Source organism: Bombina bombina, chromosome 3, assembly GCF_027579735.1.
Source record: "Bombina bombina isolate aBomBom1 chromosome 3, aBomBom1.pri, whole genome shotgun sequence".
NCBI classification, from domain to species: Eukaryota; Metazoa; Chordata; class Amphibia; order Anura; family Bombinatoridae; genus Bombina; species Bombina bombina.
In genome coordinates this window covers 1,036,438,173-1,036,459,971 of record NC_069501.1, presented here as the reverse complement: position 1 = coordinate 1,036,459,971, position 21,799 = coordinate 1,036,438,173, and the positions used below count along the sequence as shown (strand labels likewise).

General features: G+C 35.9%; 1 protein-coding gene across 1 annotated transcript; it reads right to left on the bottom strand.

Moving 5' to 3' along the window:
- Window positions 1-20,312: 20,312 nt before the first annotated feature.
- Window positions 20,313-21,272, bottom strand: LOC128652603 (olfactory receptor-like protein COR6). Its single transcript, XM_053705535.1, has one exon. It carries the CDS (start codon window positions 21,270-21,272, stop codon window positions 20,313-20,315), a length of 960 nt encoding a protein of 319 aa, XP_053561510.1.
- Between the last annotated feature and the right edge of the window lie 527 nt (window positions 21,273-21,799).

Sequence of the window (21,799 nt, the reverse complement as noted above, 5' to 3'; positions counted from 1 at the left end):
TATATATATATATATATATATATATATATACATACATACAAATACATCTTTAGCAATGTATATGTATGTGTCTCAATGTTAAAGCCATTTGCCTGCCTTTTTTTTCTAACACTCAAGATCTCATATCTTTAATCCCTTATGACTTATTTGTGCAATATTTTTTGAAAATAATTTTTATTAGACAGTTTTAATATGAGTGTAATTGTACTTTGTAATGTATTTTTGAAGTTTGTGCAACATTTTAGTTTCTGCAAACAGTTAACCACAGCTCTGAGATTGCGGAAAGGATTGAAGAGTAAAGGGCGATTGCACTAGCGCAATCGCGGTTTTGCTGCACTTGTAATATCAGCGGAATGAAAATTACTTGCAAAAACGCGATTGTGCAAGCACAAAACCATTTGCGCCTCACTTGTAATCCATCCCTGTGTATTAGGAGGATGATAGAGAGGGAGATTGGGGGTGTTGAGTGCAGCCAAAGGGGCCTATTTATGAAATGTCTGTCCGACATGATCCGATCAGCGGATCATGTCCGACAGACATCGCTGAATGCGGAGAGCAATACGCTCTCTGCATTCAGCATTGCACCAGCAGCTCTTGTGAGCTGCTGGTGCAACATCTCCCCCTGCAGATTCCCGGATTGGCCGCTAGCAAGGGGTGTCAATCAACCTGATCGTATTTGATCGTGTTGATTTCACGCGATCTATGTCAGCCTCCTCAGAGCAGGCGGACAGGTTATGGAGCAGCTGCTTCATAACTGGTGTTTCTGGCGAGTCTGAAGGCTCGCCAGAAACACGGCCCCTAAAGCTCCATACAGAGCTTGATAACTGGGCCCCAAAGTGTTAACTGTGTGGTGTGTAAAGAAGTAGGTATAAAATGGAAAACTGGGTGTTCCGTAAATTGGGATTTAGATGTTAGATATAAGAGTGGGTTTGCTATTTGAGATGTTGTGTGGTGGGTGATTTTGTTATTGCACCTCAGACCTCTTAGCATTTAATAACAAAAAACAGGCTAATAATAAAAACTCAATGTAACCATATAAAAGGGACGGTCAATACAACATTTGTTATTGCTTAAAAAGATAGATAAGGCCTTTACTACCCATTCCCTAGCTTTGCACAACCAACATGGTTATATTAATATACTTTATAACCTTTAAACCTCTAAATTTCTGTCTGTTTCTAAGGCACTAAAGACAGCCCCATGATCACATGCTTTTTTATTAGCTTTTTACAACAGGGGAGGAAACATGAAAGAAAAAAATTGGGTTCAGTGTCCCTTTAAACTCAGCACTCCCCCAAACAGTACATTATCTGTATCTTTTTACTTTAGACCTCTTAATTTCTTGAATGAAAAAGTTAAATCCAGGAATTTCCTTGAGAATTTAAACTCATCTAAGACACATATATATAAATATACACTAAGCAAAAGAAATTAACTTTCATGCACATAGTTTTGCGGGTTTGAAGCATTTTAATATAATCTGTGATACCTTAATATTAGAAATAAAAAGATTGATCTTCTTTCTCCTTTTGATTCAGTAGATGTCTAGCACTACCCACCACCATATAAAATTGTTTACTATAGGGCTTTTTACTCTTATGTTGTTTACTAGCTGCAATTTGATCACCTATTCTTTTCTTTTTGTTTATTATATTGCACTATATGGTGCAGAAGCATTTGTTCTCTATTGTTTTTACATCAGAGCAATTTCTTTCACTGTCATTGAAACACTGTTAAACTATTTTTTTTCTTGTTACTTACTTGTTATTTACTCATCTTGATTTGTTTGTTTTATGCAATTGCATTTTAAAACAACAAAAACTATAAGAAAAAGAAAGAAAGTGAGACAGTAGCAATGGCAGTTTTATATTTACCAGTGACTGCATATAAAGGGCTAGATTACAAGTGCGGCTCAAACGGTTTTGTGTTAGCACAATCACGATTCCGCGAACCATTTTACTTCCGCTGATATTATAAGTTCAGCGAAATTGTGCTAGCTCAATCGCATTTTCCGCTTCAATCCTTACTGTGATTTAAGAGCTTTGGCAAACTGGGTTCCGAAAAAAAAGTTGCACAAAACACAACAAAAATACATAACAAAGTACACTTACATTCATAAACTACACTATTAACCCCTAAATCACCATCCCCCCACATAGCAAACACTAATTAATACTATAAACCCCTACACCGACATCCCCCCACAACGCAAAGTTATAAACGAACATCTACACCCCCTAACTTAAACCAAATTAAAATACCCCTAAATTAAGTTAAAAAAAATCCTAACTACCTTAAAATAAAAAAACTTACCTGTAAAATTAAATAAAAACCTAATCTTACCTTTAAAAAATACCATTACTGAAAAATATAAAATCTTACCATTACTAAATGTAAATAAAAACATTACATTAAAATTAAAAAACCTATCATTACAAAAATAAAAAACGAAATAAAAAAAATGATCCTATTCTAAAACCCCTTAAAAAAACAGCCCACCCCAAAATAGAAAAACATATTCTAAAAATAAACTACCAATAGCCCTTTAAAGAGCCTTTTGTAGGGCAAATTCTAAAGCGATCAGCTCTCTTGCTTAAAAAAAAAACACTAACCCCCTAAAATTACAACACCCCCATGCCCCCACCCCCCCAAATTAAAAAAAAAAACCTTACTAAAGAAATCCTAAACTACCCATTGCCCCGAAAAGGGCATTTGGATGGGCATAGTCCTTAAAAGGGCATTTAGCTCTTTTGCTGCCCAAATTAAAAAAAACAACAACCCTAATCTAAAAAAAACACCCCCAAAAAAAAACAACCTAACACAAACTCCAAAGTTAATACTCACTGATGATGATGGGCGGCGCTCCATCTTCATCCATCTTCATCGTGGGTCCATCTTTTTCCATCCTCAATCCCGGCGGCGGTCCATCTTCTAACTTCCTTCAGACCTTCAACACAGAGGTCCTCTTCATGCAGTCTCCGGTCACACACTGAATAGTGAATGCAAGGTACTCCGAGAAGCGCAAAATGCTTTAAACTAGCGATGTTTTCTTAAGTGCAAAAAACATATTTACTGTGTCACTTGTAATCTAGCCCTTAGTGTTATTCATTAAGAACATCTCACATTCTTTGATATTCTTTAATAAGGTGATTATTCAGCTCAGTCTTGACTGTAGTCAGGGACTTTAGTATCGTAGTGGAGGAGGTGTTCTTTTTTATTCCAACTCCCAGTATCTAATCTGAGATAATGAGGAATTCAGGAACTGACTATTTTGCTTGGTTTCCCTTGCTTTGAGTTTTATGAACTCTCCCCGTGCCACACATTTGTGTGCTTCCCAAGTGGTATATTCGGGACCATATTTAACCCAAAACCAGGTTAAAAATGATTTTGTAGTATATAACTTTACCCCACGACCAATACTCCTTGGCATATGTTGTCAGCCTTTAATGCTAAATGCAGTGGTAATTTTATATTAGACTAACATATTAGCCAAATTGAATATATTAGTAATCCTTTTATTAGCAGGCCCTATAAGAATGTTCTAGCCTTTTTAACTAGTCTGACAACTCCCCCCCCACCCCCCTTATATACCACTCTTTCCTTGATTTTGGCCAGAGACTTATTTTGTGGTTTCCTATGTTAAGAAAACTCTATTATTATAAAATGTGTCAATATATGTTCCCAGTTTCCTATATAACATGATTAAAATTGTATCATTATTCTCCCACATTATAACTGGTTCATGTGAGGTAGTCCTTTATCATTGTGGGAAATCATTCCACTAAATATTTCAACTCATTTTATTATATATGTTTCCAGTTTCTTATATAACATAATTAAAATGTTATTATTTCTCCCACATTATAATTAGTTTATGTGACATAGTTCTCTATCATTGTGGGAAATCCATTATCTAAATATTAACATATATAGTATATTTAAGGAAGTCTGATATATCTACTACATGACACATGTTTATTTGACCTTTTTTGCTTTTATTGTTTGAAACATACTACTTCAGTAGCGTTAATGTTGAATAATTTATGCATAGAGACCTATTTTCTTATGATGTAATAATGATGATGGATCTGATGTAATAATGATGACTGTAGGTGTAATGGTTTCTGTTTATATGACCATGTGTCTTCCATATTACTGTATGTAGAATAGATATAATCCAGCACCAGCTACAACCCCAGGGTAGAGGGTACTCCTTTGGAGTGACTGCCACACTCACCAACAGTAGTGTATAAGGAAGAAAAAGGGTAACTCCTCTTGATTAAAATCCCAATTTTTATTGAACAGGATCAGACACAGAAAACACCACAACGTTTCGGGGGGGTATCACATGACTAAGGGGTACTGACCCCGAAACGTTGTGGTGTTTTCTGTGTCTGATCCTGTTCAATAAAAATTGGGATTTTAATCAAGAGGAGTTACCCTTTTTCTTCCTTATACACTTCCATATTACTGTACACATTTGTATGATTTACTCATAGTCCTCCTCTGAGTGACTTAAAGGGACAGTCTACACCAGAATTTTTATTGTTTTAAAAGATAGATAATCCCTTTATTACCCATTTCCCAGTTTTGCATAACCAACACAGTTATAATAATATACGTTTAACCTCTGCGATTATCTTGTATCTAAGCCTCTGCAAACTGCCCCTTTTTTCAGTTCTTTTGACAGACTTGCAGTCTAGCCAATCGGTGCCTGCTTCCAGATAACTTCTCGTGCACAAGTACAGTGTTATCTATATGAAATACGTGAACTAACACCCTCTAGTGGTGAAAAACTGTTAAAATGCAATCTGAAAGAGGTGGGCTTCAAGGTCTAAGAAATTAGCATATGAACCTCCTAGGTTAAGCTTTCAACTAAGAATACCAAGAGAACAAAGCAAAATTGGTGATAAAAGTAAACTGGAAAATTGTTTAAAATTACATGCTCTATCTGAATCATGAAAGTTTATTTTGGCCTAGACTGTCCCTTTAAGCTTATATAGGTCCATGAGTGGCCCTTTAAAGATATGGAGGTACATATATTTCTTTAAAAAAACAATGAGTTTCCACATTCTTACTGTTTAGTATTTTCATAGTTGATGATGCTTTATTGGTTTACATTGTATTTACATGCAACAACAAAGAAATTACTGATATACTCAAAGTATATGTTACTGAACTCATGTTTTAATGCAGTATTCTTTGTGAAAAACCTCAATAAACATAATGAAATTAAAAAAAAGTATGAGACAAAACAAAATGTATTTACTGAGGTTTGGGAAGCTATTTGGAGGGTCAGCTTGAGGAAAATTCAAGGACTATACTCAAGAGAAGATAAAGGGAAGAAACTCAACAGTGGTTTTATGGGGGATCTTTGGTGTGGCGCAGCAGAGTGCATCAGATTGTAGGTGTAATGGTTGTGGAGAAGGCAAGAAGTGTATCAGAGGTAACACATTCTGTCTTTAGAGCAGGACATGAATATGTGACAAGGGGATATGACGGGTGAAAGGTGCAGTGTGAGTTCATTCGGTAGTAAATCAAAGTAAATGTGGTGTTTAAGATGTTGTGTATTATGTGCATTAAAGCTGGGTGTTAGATGCAGTAAAATACTGTTGGCTAGATTACAAGTGGCGCAGTATTTAATATTTTGCGTAATCGAAAACTTCCGCTAGGATTTTCATTTTTGTGCTTATCGGGTTGCATTTGTATTGCAAGTTCCAAAAAACTGCTTTTGTCCTAGCGTCAACACAAATAGTGTGCAAAAACCAAACAAGTTCTTTGGGTGCGTTTGCACCCAAGATCATGCAAACTCCATCGCCTTTTCGCATTCCCCATAGAAGTCAACGGAAAAAAAAAATTTGGAATAAAAACCAAACAGCCATAGCGCAAACATAGCATATTATTTTTTGTGTTAAATATGAATATTGCATAAATATGTTTTATCATGCCTTCATCTACTTAAAGGGACACTGTACCCAAAAATTTTCTTTCGTGATTCAGATAGAGCATGCAATTTTAAGCAACTTTCTAATTTACTCCTATTATTATTTTTTCTTCGTTCTCTTGCTATCTTTATATGAAAAAGAAGGCATCTAAGCTTTTTTCTTGGTTCAGCACTCCGGACAGCAGTTTTTGATTGGTGGATGAATTTATCCACCAATCAGCAAGGACAACCTTGGTTGTTCACCAAAAATGGGCCGGCATCTAAACTTACATTCTTGCATTTCAAATAAAGATATCAAGAGAATAAAGAACATTTGATAATAGGAGTAAATTAGAAAGTTGCTTAAAATTGCATGCTGTATCTGAATCACGAAATAATTTTTTTGGGTACAGTGTCCCTTTAATGGCAAAGGGATATAATGCACTTAGATATATGTCTATATATGTGTACATATATATACTGTATTAATGTTTTTATATGTGCATATATGACTGTAAATACATATATACACATATAAATAAATTAATATATATGTACACATATATAAACACACGCATATATATATATATATATATATATATATATATAAATATATACATTCATACAAATACATCTTTAGCAATGTATATGTATGTGTCTCAATGTTAAAGCCATTTGCCTGCCTTTTTTTTTCTAACGCTCAAGATCTCATATCTTTAATCCCTTATGACTTATTTGTGCAATATTTTTTGAAAATAATTTTTATTAGACAGTGTTAATATGAGTGTAATTGTACTTTGTAATGTATTTTTGAAGTGTTTTGTGCAACATTTTAGTTTATGCAAACAGTTAACCACAGCTCTGAGATTGTGGAAAGGATTGAAGAGTAAAGGGCGATTGCACTAGCGCAATCGCGATTTTGCTGCACTTGTAATATCAGCGGAATGAAAATTACTTGCAAAAACGCGATTGTGCAAGCACAAAACCATTTGCGCCTCACTTGTAATCCAGCCCTGTGTATTAGGAGGATGATAGAGAGGGAGATTGGGGGTGTTGAGTGCATCCAAAGGGGCCTATTTATGAAATTTCTGTCTGTCATGATCCGATCAGCGGATCATGTCCGACAGACATCGCTGAATGTGGAGAGCAATACGCTCTCCGCATTCAGCATTGAACCTCCCCCTGCAGTTTTGTGGCCAATCGGCCGCTAGCAGGGGGTGTCATTCAACCTGATCGTATTTGATCGTGTTGATTTCACGCAATCTATGTCAGCCTCCTCAGAGCAGGTGGACAGGTTATGGAGCAGCTGCTTCATAACTGGTGTTTCTGGCGAGTCTGAAGGCTCGCCAGAAACACGGCCCCTAAAGCTCCATACGGATCTTAATAAATGGGCCCCAAAGTGTTAAGTGTGTGGTGTGTAAAGAAGTAGGTATAAAAGGGAAAACTGGGTGTTCCGTAAAATGGGATTTAAATGTTAGATATAAGAGTGGGTTTGCTATTTGGGATGTTGTGTGGTGGGTGATTTTGTTATTGCACCTCAGACCTCTTAGCATTTAATAACAAAAAACAGGCTAATAATAAAAACTTAATGTAACCATATAAAAGGGACGGTCAACACAAAATTTGTTATTGTTTAAAAAGATAGATAAGGCCTTTACTACCAATTCCCTAGCTTTGCACAACCAACATGGTTATATTAATATACTTTATAACCTTTAAACCTCTAAATTTCTGTCTGTTTCTAAAGCACTAAAGACAGCCCCATGATCACATGCTTTTTTTACTAGCTTTTTTACAACAGGGGAGGAATCATGAAAGAAAAAAATTGGGTTCAGTGTCCCTTTAAACTCAGCACTCCCCCAAACAGTACATTATCTGTATCTTCTTACTTTAGACCTCTTAATTTCTTGAATGAAAAAGTTAAATCCAGGAATTTCCTTGAGAATTTAAACTCATCTAAGACACATACATAAAAATATACACTAAGCAAAAGAAATTAACTTTCATGCACATAGTTTTGCGGGTTTGAAGCATTTTAATATAATCTGTGATACCTTAATATTAGAAATAAAAAGATTGATCTTCTTTCTCCTTTTGATTCAGTAGATGTCTAGCACTACCCACCACCATATAAAATTGTTTACTATAGGGCTTTTTACTCTTATGTTGTTTACTAGCTGCAATTTGATCACCTATTCTTTTCTTTTTGTTTATTATATTGCACTATATGGTGCAGAAGCATTTGTTCTCTATTGTTTTTACATCAGAGCAATTTCTTTCACTGTCATTGAAACACTGTTAAACTATTTTTTTTCTTGTTACTTACTTGTTATTTACTCATCTTGATTTGTTTGTTTTATGCAATTGCATTTTAAAACAACAAAAACTATAAGAAAAAGAAAGAAAGTGAGACAGTAGCAATGGCAGTTTTATATTTACCAGTGACTGCATATAAAGGGCTAGATTACAAGTGCGGCTCAAACAGTTTTGTGTTAGCGCAATCACGATTCCGCGAACCATTTTACTTCCGCTGATATTATAAGTTCAGCGAAATTGTGCTAGCTCAATCGCCTTTTCCGCTTCAATCCTTACTGTGATTTAAGAGCTTTGGCAAACTGGGTTCCGAAAAAAAGTTGCACAAAACACAACAAAAATACATAACAAAGTACACTTACACTCATAAACTACACTATTAACCCCTAAATCGCCATCCCCCCACATAGCAAACACTAATTAATACTATAAACCCCTACACCGACGTCCCCCCACAACGCAAAGTTATAAACGAACATCTACACCCCCTAACTTAAACCAAATTAAAATACCCCTAAATTAAATTAAAAAAAATCCTAACTACCTTAAAATAAAAAAACTTACCTGGAAAATTAAATAAAAACCTAATCTTACCTTTGAAAAATACCATTACTGAAAAATAAAAAATCCTACCATTACTAAATATAAATAAAAACATTACAAAAATAAAAAAACCTACCACTACAAAAAATAAAAAACGAAATAAAATTTCTTATCCTATTCTAAAACCCCTTAAAAAAAAAACACCCCAAAATAGAAAAACATATTCTAAAAATAAACTACCAATAGCCCTTTAAAGAGCCTTTTGTAGGGCAAATTCTAAAGCGATCAGCTCTTTTGCTTAAAAAAAAACACTAACCCCCTAACATTACAACACCCCCATGCCCCCACCCCCCCAAATTAAAAAAAAACCTTACTAAAAAATCCTAAACTACCCATTTCCCCGAAAAGGGCATTTGGATGGGCATAGTCCTTAAAAGGGCATTTAGCTCTTTTGCTGCCCAAATTAAAAAAAACAACAACCCTAATCTAAAAAAAACACCCCCCAAAATAAAACAACCTAACACAAACTCCAAAGTTAATACTCACTGATGATGATGGGCGGCGCTCCATCTTCATCCATCTTCATCGTGGGTCCATCTTTTTCCATCCTCAATCCCGGCGGCGGTCCATCTTCTAACTTCCTTCAGACCTTCAACACGGAGGTCCTCTTCATGCAGTCTCCGGTCACACACTGAATAGTGAATGCAAGGTACTCCGAGAAGCGCAAAATGCTTTAAACTAGCGATGTTTTCTTAAGTGCAAAAAACATATTTACTGTGTCACTTGTAATCTAGCCCTTAGTGTTATTCATTAAAAACATCTCACATTGCCAAAACAAGCTCTTAATAAAAATAATATTTTCTAGAGATTTGTTTATAGTTAAATCATTCAGGCTCTCGATTATAAAATGCTTTATGCACCTGATAAATTTCAAATTGCAATATCCCATATTTTGATTGGAACAAAAATACATGAGGCACTCGTTAATGTTAATACAGTCACTTTTTGAGGATGCTATAATCCAACTGATCTAATATTTAATAATGTGCGTTAGTCATTTAGGTGGTTGGTCAGAGTGATGATTTTACTTGCAAAAAAATAATAATAATAATAATGATCAACCAAAGTAATTGTATTTCAAGACAAAATGAACAGCATACAAATCATTAAGAATTTTTCCCAAAAAATAAAATTACGGCTGAAATGTTTTATTGTGCTTATTAATAAAAACTGTTACTTTTGTACACGTTTAGAAAATATAACAATTTGTTTTAAAAATAAAAAAAAAAAATGAATCAACTTGCATTTTTAAAACACATTCTAACACCAAATGTTTTATCTCCAATCATCTCTACTATTTGGGCTGTATCACAGTCTAATCATTTGAAATACTATGAGAATTTTTTTATAAACAGTTTTTTCCCCCCACATAAATATCTCTATTTGAATTGCAATTTTGTTATAGACAATTGCTCCTTAAAGTGAATGTAAAGTTTTTGGTTTTTGCAGCCTGTATTCTATTCCTCATCTAATATATAGTATGATCGCAACTTTTTTTAATTTTTTTTTATATATATTATAGTTATAAATACACTTTATATTTACATTCCCGGCCGTTCCTAGCTCCGCCCTCCATGTATTTCCGGATAATGCCTTTATTACTTCAAATGCGCGTTCCCGATTGTCGGACCAATTGCGCATGCGCACCATTCCCCATACAATCGATTTGCGCCTGCGTGACACAAAAAATGTTATGCCTAAAGCGCAGGCGTCAATCGTTGCATTCAATGACTAGCTATCAATGATAGTATTATAGATTTTAAAAAGTGGGCGCTTAAAGCAGGAGATTCAGTAGATATGCACAAGTTACAATTTCCTCTGTAGGGAATAGATCAGACTATGGGGGATGATGTCCAAACTACTGCCGTTCAGAAATCTTAATAAACAAATCTGATATATTTAAATATTTTATTTAATATATTTAAATGTTTCAAGAACAATTCAAAAATTCAAAAACACTAATTAATATTCAAGATTAAAACAATAATTCATATTCAAAATCTAAAACAATATCCATTTACTTCCAACTATAGTTGCTCTTTCAGCCGTACACACACTCCCTCAAACACTCCCTAAAACAATATAGTAAAGATGGTTATAAAAACAATATAATACAACAGTATAAATGCAAGCTTGAATAAGTGTCAAAAACCAGAAGTAGCAATATATTCCCAAAAGGGATCAACAGGTAATATTGTCTATTCCTGATAACAAAGTTGTGCACAGTATTTTACACAAGTCCGCTACAGCAAGGTGAGGTGCCAGGTCTTAGTATCTTTAAAATTGATTAACCCCAAATGAGAACAGCCGTCGGTCTTTTTTCACCGGCGCTGTATTCAGTTTGCAAAAAAAGGGGGGGTAGTCCGTAAAACTTCAGTACTTTACGAAGATCTCCGTTACGGTCCTGTATATTTAGAGGCTATCCGCCTTCTTACCGTTACTCCACTGTATTTCAGCCGTTCTGCTGCAAACAATTGACCGCACACCGGCGGCCTTTTAAAGAGAGAAGCTGAGTTAATTTATAATTTTAATACCCTGTACCCCAATGGCCTCAACTCAGAATTAGAATTGGCCCCTTTTTTAATGTAATTTTTAAATGTGAATTTTATGGTAACTTATTATATAATGTAATTGGTAAATTATTTTTTTAAAATGAACTATCGAAATACAATATTTATTAGATTTATTACCTATACCCAATATTATATTCCTTTGTTTGTCCACACCCACCACTAAATTATACTGGTTTTTATAATATTTATTGTTTACTTCCCATGCCCTGTGATAGTTATCACCAGTATTTGAAACATATAACCCCCCCCCCTTAAGTTAATATCTTTTGATATTCCTTTTTCCTTAATGTTTGTTATGTTTCAAATTCATCAAATTTAAGATTTTAGAGTAGTATTTTATTATGGATATATTAATTTGTTGGATTCCAAATTGTAATAGTCTATATATGAATTTTATGAGTATGAAGTAGTTTGCAATTGATGAAGCATGTGTCTGTATTGATTCCCACATTTAACGTAAACTGGAAGGAAATGAACTACTGACAAATCAGGAGCTACAGCGGGGTTTTTAAGAGAGCACAGGTGCAGGGTAAAGTATCTTGATAAAGACCCACACGGGTTGAAACGCGTAGAAAAATTACTCTGTCACTACACAAACTGTCTTTTTCTGCTACAAGTCTATTTTGATAGACAAGGACTGGAGGATCTTTCAACCGCGTACTGTGTAAGTACTAAAGAGCGGTCACAGAATCAGGACTAGAGGTCTTCCTACACCTCGTAATAGACTTGCGCAAGTCTGATTCACCTGGAGGTTCCGGATACCAGGTGACGTAGGAGTCTTGGAAGCCGCCGGTGTGCGGTCAATTGTTTGCAGCAGAACGGCTGAAATACAGTGGAGTAACGGTAAGAAGGCGGATAGCCTCTAAATATACAGGACCGTAACGGAGATCTTCGTAAAGTACTGAAGTTTTACGGACTACCCCCCCTTTTTTTGCAAACTGAATACAGCGCCGGTGAAAAAAGACCGACGGCTGTTCTCATTTGGGGTTAATCAATTTTAAAGATACTAAGACCTGGCACCTCACCTTGCTGTAGCGGACTTGTGTAAAATACTGTGCACAACTTTGTTATCAGGAATAGACAATATTACCTGTTGATCCCTTTTGGGAATATATTGCTACTTCTGGTTTTTGACACTTATTCAAGCTTGCATTTATACTGTTGTATTATATTGTTTTTATAACCATCTTTACTATATTGTTTTAGGGAGTGTTTGAGGGAGTGTGTGTACGGCTGAAAGAGCAACTATAGTTGGAAGTAAATGGATATTGTTTTAGATTTTGAATATGAATTATTGTTTTAATCTTGAATATTAATTAGTGTTTTTGAATTTTTGAATTGTTCTTGAAACATTTAAATATATTAAATAAAATATTTAAATATATCAGATTTGTTTATTAAGATTTCTGAACGGCAGTAGTTTGGACATCATCCCCCATAGTCTGATCTATTCCCTACAGAGGAAATTGTAACTTGTGCATATCTACTGAATCTCCTGCTTTAAGCGCCCACTTTTTAAAATCTATTATTCTAATTGTTACTATCCAGGAAGGGGATAGTTTTATAGTGAGGCTTTGGAGATTAAGATTCAGCGCTTCACCCACACCATTGTTTTAAATCAATGATAGTATTCAATGCCGGCGATGCTGAAATTTGCGCTGGTTTGGTATCCTATATACGAGCTTAACCTAGAAGTTACGCTCGTATATTTCTGCCGTCGCCCGTAGTTTTTTGGGCCATAGGCAGGTATACCAAACCAGCGCAGTTTGGTATCCAATATACAGCGTAAGGACTTACGTGGCGAAAATTGAGAAATCTTACTCCATTTTCACCTCGCCACAAAAAGCAGCCGTAGTAAGCCTTACGCTGTCTATTGGAGCCTCGTAACTCCCTAAACTAGCTACAAAATAAACCTAACACCTAACGCATGCGCAATGTCTATCTACCTGTCAACCGCGATCCCCCGCCGCAATCCCTAATAAAGTAATTAACCCCTAAACCGCCGCTCCCGGACCCCGCTGCCATCTACATTAACTACCCCCTAATGTGATCCCCCTACACCGTCGCCAACAATATTAAACTACCCCCTAAATTGAGCCCCTTACACCGCCGACATCTACCTTACCTACCCACTAAAGTGAGCCCCTTACACCGCCGACATCTACCTTACCTACCCACTAAAGTGAGCCCCTTACACCGCCGCCATCTACCTTACCTACCCCCTAATGTGAGCTCCTACCCCGCCGCCATCTATTTTAAAATTATTAACCCCTAATTTAATCCCCCTACCCCGCCGCCACCTATATTAAATTAATTAACCCCTAATCTAATCCCCCTACCACGCCGCCACCTATATTAAATTATTTAACCCCTAATATACTAAACTATCCCTACCACTAAACCCAAGTCTAACCCTACAAATAGCCCTGAAAAGGGCTTTTTGCGTGGCATTACCCCAAAGTAAACTGCTCTATTGCCAGCCCTTAAAAGGGCTTTTTGCGGGGCATGCCCCAAAGAATTCAGCTCTTTTACCAGCCCTTAAAAGGGCTTTTGGTGGGGCTTTGTCACAAAGTAAACTGCTCTTTTGCATCTAATCCAAATCCCCCTACACCGGCCCTACCTATAATAAATGTATTACCCCCTAATCTAATCCCCCTACACCGGCCCTAGCTATAATAAATGTATTAACCCCTAATTTAATCCCCCTACACCGCCGCCAGCTATATTAACTATATTAACCCTAATTATATTAGGGTTAATATAGTTATTATATTATATAGATTAACTATATTAACCCTAATTATATTAGGGTTAATATAGTTAATATCGTTATTATATTATCTAAGTATTAAGTATAATAACCCTATCTAACTCTAACATCCCTAACTAAACTCTTATTAAAATAAATATAATATAAATATTATTAATGAAAATATTCCTATTTAAATCTAAATACTTACCTATAAAATAAACCCTAAGATAGCTACAATGTAATTAATAATTACATTGTAGCTATTTTAGGGTTTATATTTATTTTACAGGTAACTTGGTATTTATTTTAACTAGGTACAATAGCTATTAAATAGTTAATAACTATTTAATAGCTACCTAGTTAAAATAATTACCAATTTACCTGTAAAATAAATCCTAAACTAAGTTACAAATACACCTACACTATCAATAAATTAAATAAACTACAAATATCTAAACTAAAATACAATAAAATAATCTAAAATAAATTACAAAAACAAACAAACACTAATTTACAAAAAATAATAAAAAATATTACAAGATTTTTAAGCTAATTACACCTATTCTAAGCCCCCTAATAAAATAATAAAGCCCCCCAAAATAAAAAAATTTCCCTGCCCTATTCTAAATTAAAAAAGTTCAAAGCTCTTTTACCTTACCAGCCCTTAAAAGGGCTTTTTGTGGGGCATGCCCCAAAGAATTCAGCTCTTTTGCCTGTAAAGATAAACACAATACCACCCCCCAACATTACAACCCACCACCCACATACCCCTATTCTAAACCCACCCAAACCCCCCTTAAATAAACCTAACACTACCCCCCTGAAGATCTCCCTACCTTGTCTTCACCCAACCGGGCCGAACTCCTCATCCGATCCGGGCGATGTCTTTATCCAAGCTGCAAAGAAGAAGTCTTCATCCCGGCGATGTCTTTATCCAAGCGGCAGCAAAGTCTTCTTCAATCCGGCAGCATCTTCCATCAAGCGGCATCTTCAATCTTCATTCTTCGCTCTTCCTCCGCGGAGCATCCATCCCGGCCGACGACTGAACGACGAATGAGGTACCTTTAAATGACGTCATCCAAGATGGCGTCCGTCGAATTCCGATTGGCTGATAGGATTCTATCAGCCAATTGGAATTAAGGTAGAAAAATCTGATTGGCTGATTCAATCAGCCAATCAGATTTTTCTACATTAATTCCGATTGGCTGATAGAATCCTATCAGCCAATCGGAATTCGACGGACGCCATCTTGGATGACGTCATTTAAAGGTACCTCATTCCTCGTTCAGTCTTCGTGCCGGATGGATGCTCCGCGGAGGAGGAGCGAAGAAAGAAGATTGAAGATGCCGCTTTGCTTGAAGACATCACCGGATGGAAGAAGACTCTCTGCAGCTTGATTGAAGACATCGCCCGGATCGGATGAAGAGTTCTGCCCGGCTGGGTGAATACAAGGTAGGGAGATCTTCAGGGGGGTAGTGTTAGGTTTATTTAAGGGGGGTTTGGGTGGGTTTAGAATAGGGGTATGTGGGTGGTGGGTTGTAATGTTGGGGGGTGGTATTGTGTTTATCTTTACAGGCAAAAGAGCTGAATTCTTTGGGGCATGCCCCGCAAAAAGCCCTTTTAAGGGCTGGTAAGGTAAAAGAGCTTTGAACTTTTTTAATTTAGAATAGGGCAGGGACATTTTTTTATTTTGGGGGGCTTTATTATTTTATTAGGGGGCTTAGAATAGGTGTAATTAGCTTAAAAATCTTGTAATTTTTTTTTATTTTTTGTAATTTAGTGGGTTTTTTTTTTTGTAATTTAGTTTAGTTTAATTTATTGTATTTTAGTTTAGATATTTGTAGTTTATTTAATTTATTGATAGTGTAGGTGTATTTGTAACTTAGGTTAGGATTTATTTTACAGGTACATTGGTAATTATTTTAACTAGGTAGCAATTAAATAGTTATTAACTATTTAATAGCTATTGTACCTAGTTAAAATAAATACAAAGTTGCCTGTAAAATAAATATAAACCCTAAAATCGATACAATGTAATTTATTAATTACATTGTAGCTATCTTAGGGTTTATTTTATAGGTAAGTATTTAGATTTAAATAGGAATATTTTAATTAATAATATTAATATTATATTTATTTTAATAAGAGTTTAGTTAGGGATGTTAGAGTTAGATAGGGTTATTAAAATTAATATATATATATATATATATATATATATATATAATATAATAACTATATTAACCCTAATATAATTAGGGTTAATATAGTTAGTATAGCTGGCGGCGGTGTAGGGGGATTAAATTAGGGTTTAATATTTTTAAAATAGATGGCGTCTGGGTAGATGTCGGCGGGGTAGATGGGGTAGATGTCGGCGGGGTAGATGGGTTAGATGTCGGCGGGGTAGATGGGTTAGATGTCGGCGGGGTAGATGGGTTAGATGTCGGCGGGGTAGATGGGGTAGATATTGTTTGTTTCACAGCAGAAATTTAAACACAAATATTGCGCTTACCAAAAAGAGTTGCACTGAACTCTGACCAGTGCGGTATCGCCTGCTGGCACTTTACTCAGCGGCCAGTGTACTGTGTATAGGCATATATCCTCCAGATGGCCTTTTGTATTCCTGTGGATTCGACTCAAGGATATGTGAACCTTAGAAAATAGAGAGGGGACTCCACATAGTGTAATATGTCTTTTCACAAGGATGGAGGAAACATGTATTATGCTTACCAAAGGAATAGGCACTGTGCTATGACCAGTGCAGTCTCGCCTGCTAGCACCTTATACAGCGGCTAGTGTGCTGTGTGTTGATGTATCCTCTCTGTTACATCAACACACAGCACACTAGCCGCTGTATAAGGTGCTAACAGGCGAGACTGCACTGGTCATAGCACAGTGCCTATTCCTTTGGTAAGCATAATACATGTTTCCTCCATCCTTGTGAAAAGACATATTACACTATGTGGAGTCCCCTCTCTATTTTCTAAGGTTCACATATCCTTGAGTCGAATCCACAGGAATACAAAAGGCCATCTGGAGGATATATGCCTATACACAGTACACTGGCCGCTGAGTAAAGTGCCAGCAGGCGATACCGCACTGGTCAGAGTTCAGTGCAACTCTTTTTGGTAAGCGCAATATTTGTGTTTAAATTTCTGCTGTGAAACAAACAATATCACACTATTGGCGCCCTCTTTTCTTTTCCCCCTTTTTTTCTACCACAGTACTACCCCCCCGCTATCTGGGACCAAGAGGAGCTGCCCCGCCAGAAAACGTCCGGCGGCAACCTGTTTATATGGACTAAGACATTGTTTCAAACACGTTGGGACATGGTATTATATTTGTGATAACTATCACTTTGTTGTAGAAGACACATTGTTTTCAGTTTTATTGTTTTCAGTCTCATTGCATCTTTTGTTTTTCTTTTTGGGTGCAGAGTTATATGTCACTCCCACTTTTTTCCCGCCCCGACACTTTAATCTAACAGCGCGCCTTTTGTATCCCCTTCTGGGTTACTATAGATGGGGTAGATGTCGGCGGGGTAGATGGGTTAGATGTCGGCGGGGTAGATGGGGTAGATGTCGGCGGGGTAGATGGGGTAGATGTCGGCGGGGTAGATGGGGTAGATGGCGGCGCGGTAGATGTCGGTTAGGTAGATGGGGTAGATGTCGGGGGGGTAGATGGGGTAGATGTCGGCGGGGTAGATGGAGTAGATGTCGGCGGGGTAGATGGGGTAGATGGCGGCGTGGTAGATGGCGGCGGGGTAGCTAAGTTAGATGGCGGCGGTTTAGGGGTTAATAACTTTATTAGGTAGCGGCGGTTTAGGGGTTAAACACTTTATTGGGGATCGCGGACCGCGGTTGACAGGTAGATAGACATTGCGCATGCGTTAGGTGTTCGGAATTGTTTGCAAATGCGCTACATGTGAACGAGCATGGATTGTCAATGACGGTTTGTTAGGGAACGCATGCGCAGTTTGATCGCGTTTCGTGTGCAAAAAGGGGCTGGACGCCACGGGGTATGAGCTAGAATTCGTTAAGGGCAATGTCAATCAAATTAGATACGAGGGACAAGATGGCGGGCGGAGGAAGAAAGTAAGCGAAGTAGGTTTATAAATCCTTAGATTATGGTTTTAGTCTTAAATTTAAAAAAAATGATGAATTAAACTAACGTTTATTTTAGGTAATTAACAAGATGAGGAAGAGTGGTGAACGTGACTTGACATTCACTTTAAAGGTACATTTTAGTATAAAATGGAATGCTCTCTGTTTTGAATTTTATTCTTAAAAATTTCCTTTTATAATGGGTATTATCTCCTTTTCCATAAAAAGGTCCTTGAAGGTTTTCCAAAGGATTAAAATATTTCTGTTCCAGATAAGGAGATGGTCAATCAGCTAATCAAAAGGAGCATACAAATATATCCTTCAGTCACCGCTGAAATCTAGTGTAGCATATGAGTGCATTATGTTAATTACTTTGACTATGTATTTGAGGGTATAAGGTTAAAAATAAAATGCTCTGATGAAATAAAGCTTTTATTTTATTTTTAATACCAATTTTAAGCTTTATTAATACATTACTAGATTAGATGTATTTGAAAAAAATTGTTTATGAAATCTACTGGACTTTTTGTTGTATTGCTAATTTTTTTACATTAATATTCTTTCATACAGGTGGTGAGAGTCCACAATCCATAACGCCTTGGAATTACTCTTCTCTACCACTAGGAGGAGGCAAAGATTCCCAAACCCCAAGAGCCCTATAATAAAACCCCTCCGACCTCACACATACCTCAGTCTTTACTTTGCCTCCGCTGGAGGTGGTTGAAGAATGAAAATGTGCATTTAATTCTTAAGAGAAAGAGGTTTTCAGTCTATATTGAGGCCCAGTTTCCCCTCAGATTACAGTGCTTGTCAAAGGGATGTATATGTGTTATGGTTTGTGATTCTTTTTTCACCTCATGGGAAAATTTTCCAAAATCTTCCATAATTGGTCACAAGGACTTGTCTTTTGTCTCCCTTTATGTATCTACAATATACACCTATTCCATAACCTCTGCTGATATGTCTCAATACTGGTTTGGCTGTCTGCTGCTTATTTGCTGGTAAACAAAAGATCATATTAAGAATTACTGCTTTCCTTACCGCTGTTCCATATCTGTGTATGTATATATTTTGAATAGATAAACATTACAAAGAAAGAAAAAAAAAAAACACCATGAAGTTAATTCAAGACAAGCATTATTTTAATATACATTGTCATCCATATTAAAAAGTAATACAGCATTGGATAAGATATCTGCACTTAAAGTTAATGTCAAGTTTGATGAATCAGTGCTCAGTTTTTAAAAACCCTATTAAAAACAGGGGCACTTTCATTCATCAAACTTTACATTTTACTCGTTTTGTTAAAATACTTACCTTTTAATCTTGAAAGACGCTCTAGTGCTTCCCCGCCCGTTGCATGCCTCTTCATATGTAAAAAATGACGAATCCGGCTTCCTCCAATCAGGGCGTTGCCTCAGGCAAGGATTCCCCTAGGGGGGAAGCCATGATTGGAGGATGCCATATTCGTCATTGCTGACGTATGAAGTGACGAGCGGCAGGAGGGTTAATCGCTGGAGCGGCTTTCAAGTATTTTAACAAAACGAGTGAAATGTTAAGTTTGATGAATGAAAGTGCCCCTGTTTTTAATAGGATTCTTAAAAACAGGGCACTGATTCATCAAACTTGACATTCACTTTAAAGGGACATGAAACTCAAACATTTTATTCCATGATTCAGATAGAGCATACAATTTTAAACAATTTTCCAATTTACTTCTATTATCTAATTTGCTTTGTTCTCTTTGTTGAAAAGCATATTTAGGTAGGCTCAGGAGCTGGGAGCTACTTGCGGATTGGTGGCTGCAAATATATGCCTCTTGCCATTGGTTTACCAATGTGCTCAGCTAGCTCCCAGTAGCACATTGTTGCTCCTAAACAATGCTAAGAGAATGAAGCAAAATTCATAATACAAATTAATTGGAAAGTTGCTTAAAATCGTATGCTCAGTCTAAATCATGAAAGAAACATTTTGGGTTTAATGTCCCTTTAAGGTCAAAAACAGGTTAGGTGTAGCGAAACCAATTTAATTTAAATTTTGCACTCAATTCAATTCCATTTTCCCACATTTTTATTAAAAGCACTTTGCAAATCCTTATTCCTCATGCTGTAAATGATAGGATTTAAAAATGGGATTGCTACGGTGTAAAACACAGCTACTACTTTGTCTTCATCAGTAAAATATTTAGATGCTGGGCGAATATACATAAAAAATACTGTTCCATAAAAGATAGATACAGTTGTCAGATGGGATGAACATGTATAGAATACTTTGTACCTTCTCTGCTTTGAGCGAATACCAAAAACTGTAAAAATAATGTAACCATAAGACATGATAATAGTACCTATGGAAATACTACTGATGCTAGACACCGTTATAAATATGACCATCAGATTTGTAAATGTATCTGAGCAGGCAAGTTGTAACAGAGGGATATAATCACAGTAAAAGTGGTTTATTTGTATGGCATTGCAGAATGATAGACTTAGAGTATATAAGGTATTTAGAAGAGAGAATAAAACTGCAATAGTATAACAAACTGCTATTAATCTTTTGCACACATTATCAGTCATTATTAGGTTATAAAACAATGGTTTACTCACTGCCACACTGCGATCATACGCCATCACTGACAATATAAGACATTGTAATATACCGAATATAGTAAAAATAAAAAGCTGCATTATGCAGCCGGAGTACGAAATAAATTGATTTTCCATTAATATATCTAACAGCTTTGGACTAATAACAGATGAATAACAAAGATCTGAAAATGACAAATGACTAAGGAAGAAATACATAGGCGTTTGTAAACGGGGGGTTGTGGTGAACAGTGTTATAATGCCTATATTCTCAATAACAGTGAGAATATACATAAACAAAAATAGGAAAAAGAGACACAGTTTAAGATTTGTATCACTGGTGAGTCCTAGGAGAATGAAATGTCTAAAGGAAGTTTTGTTTTTTATGTATAAATATTCTGTTGCGAGAGTCTGCTGCAGCAGCATTTTGCTTTTTTTAAAATTTGAAATATTATATGAAACAGTCTTCTGAATTTAGTTCAATTTGAACAGTATGCACACATTCATGTTTTTCAAGAAGGTATCAGCTTACAGTAATTATCTTCAATTTCAGAAGCATATTGTACTCTGGGTAATCTAAATAAAACCTACACGCAGTTTTGTTTAAACAGAATTTTGAATGAAACTGGTATTTTAACTTTTCCTCTTTGCTTATGGAACTTTATATTCAGATGAAACTGTTGATGCGTGTTCTTTTCCCCCCTGAAATAACAAAAAACAAAATACATACATACATTAAAAAAAGGATTTGTTGAAAATTTGAGGTAAAAATGCTATATACTAAACAGGAACTCTTTTCATTTTACATTTTGTAAATATAATACACATTGTATTAAACTGCATACTGCTGATCAATGCATCCAATAATATTGGTAAAGAAAAACATAAAAACAAAAATAATGTTAAGAAATTACTTTTTTCAACCATATGAACTTAAAAAAAATATAGGAGAT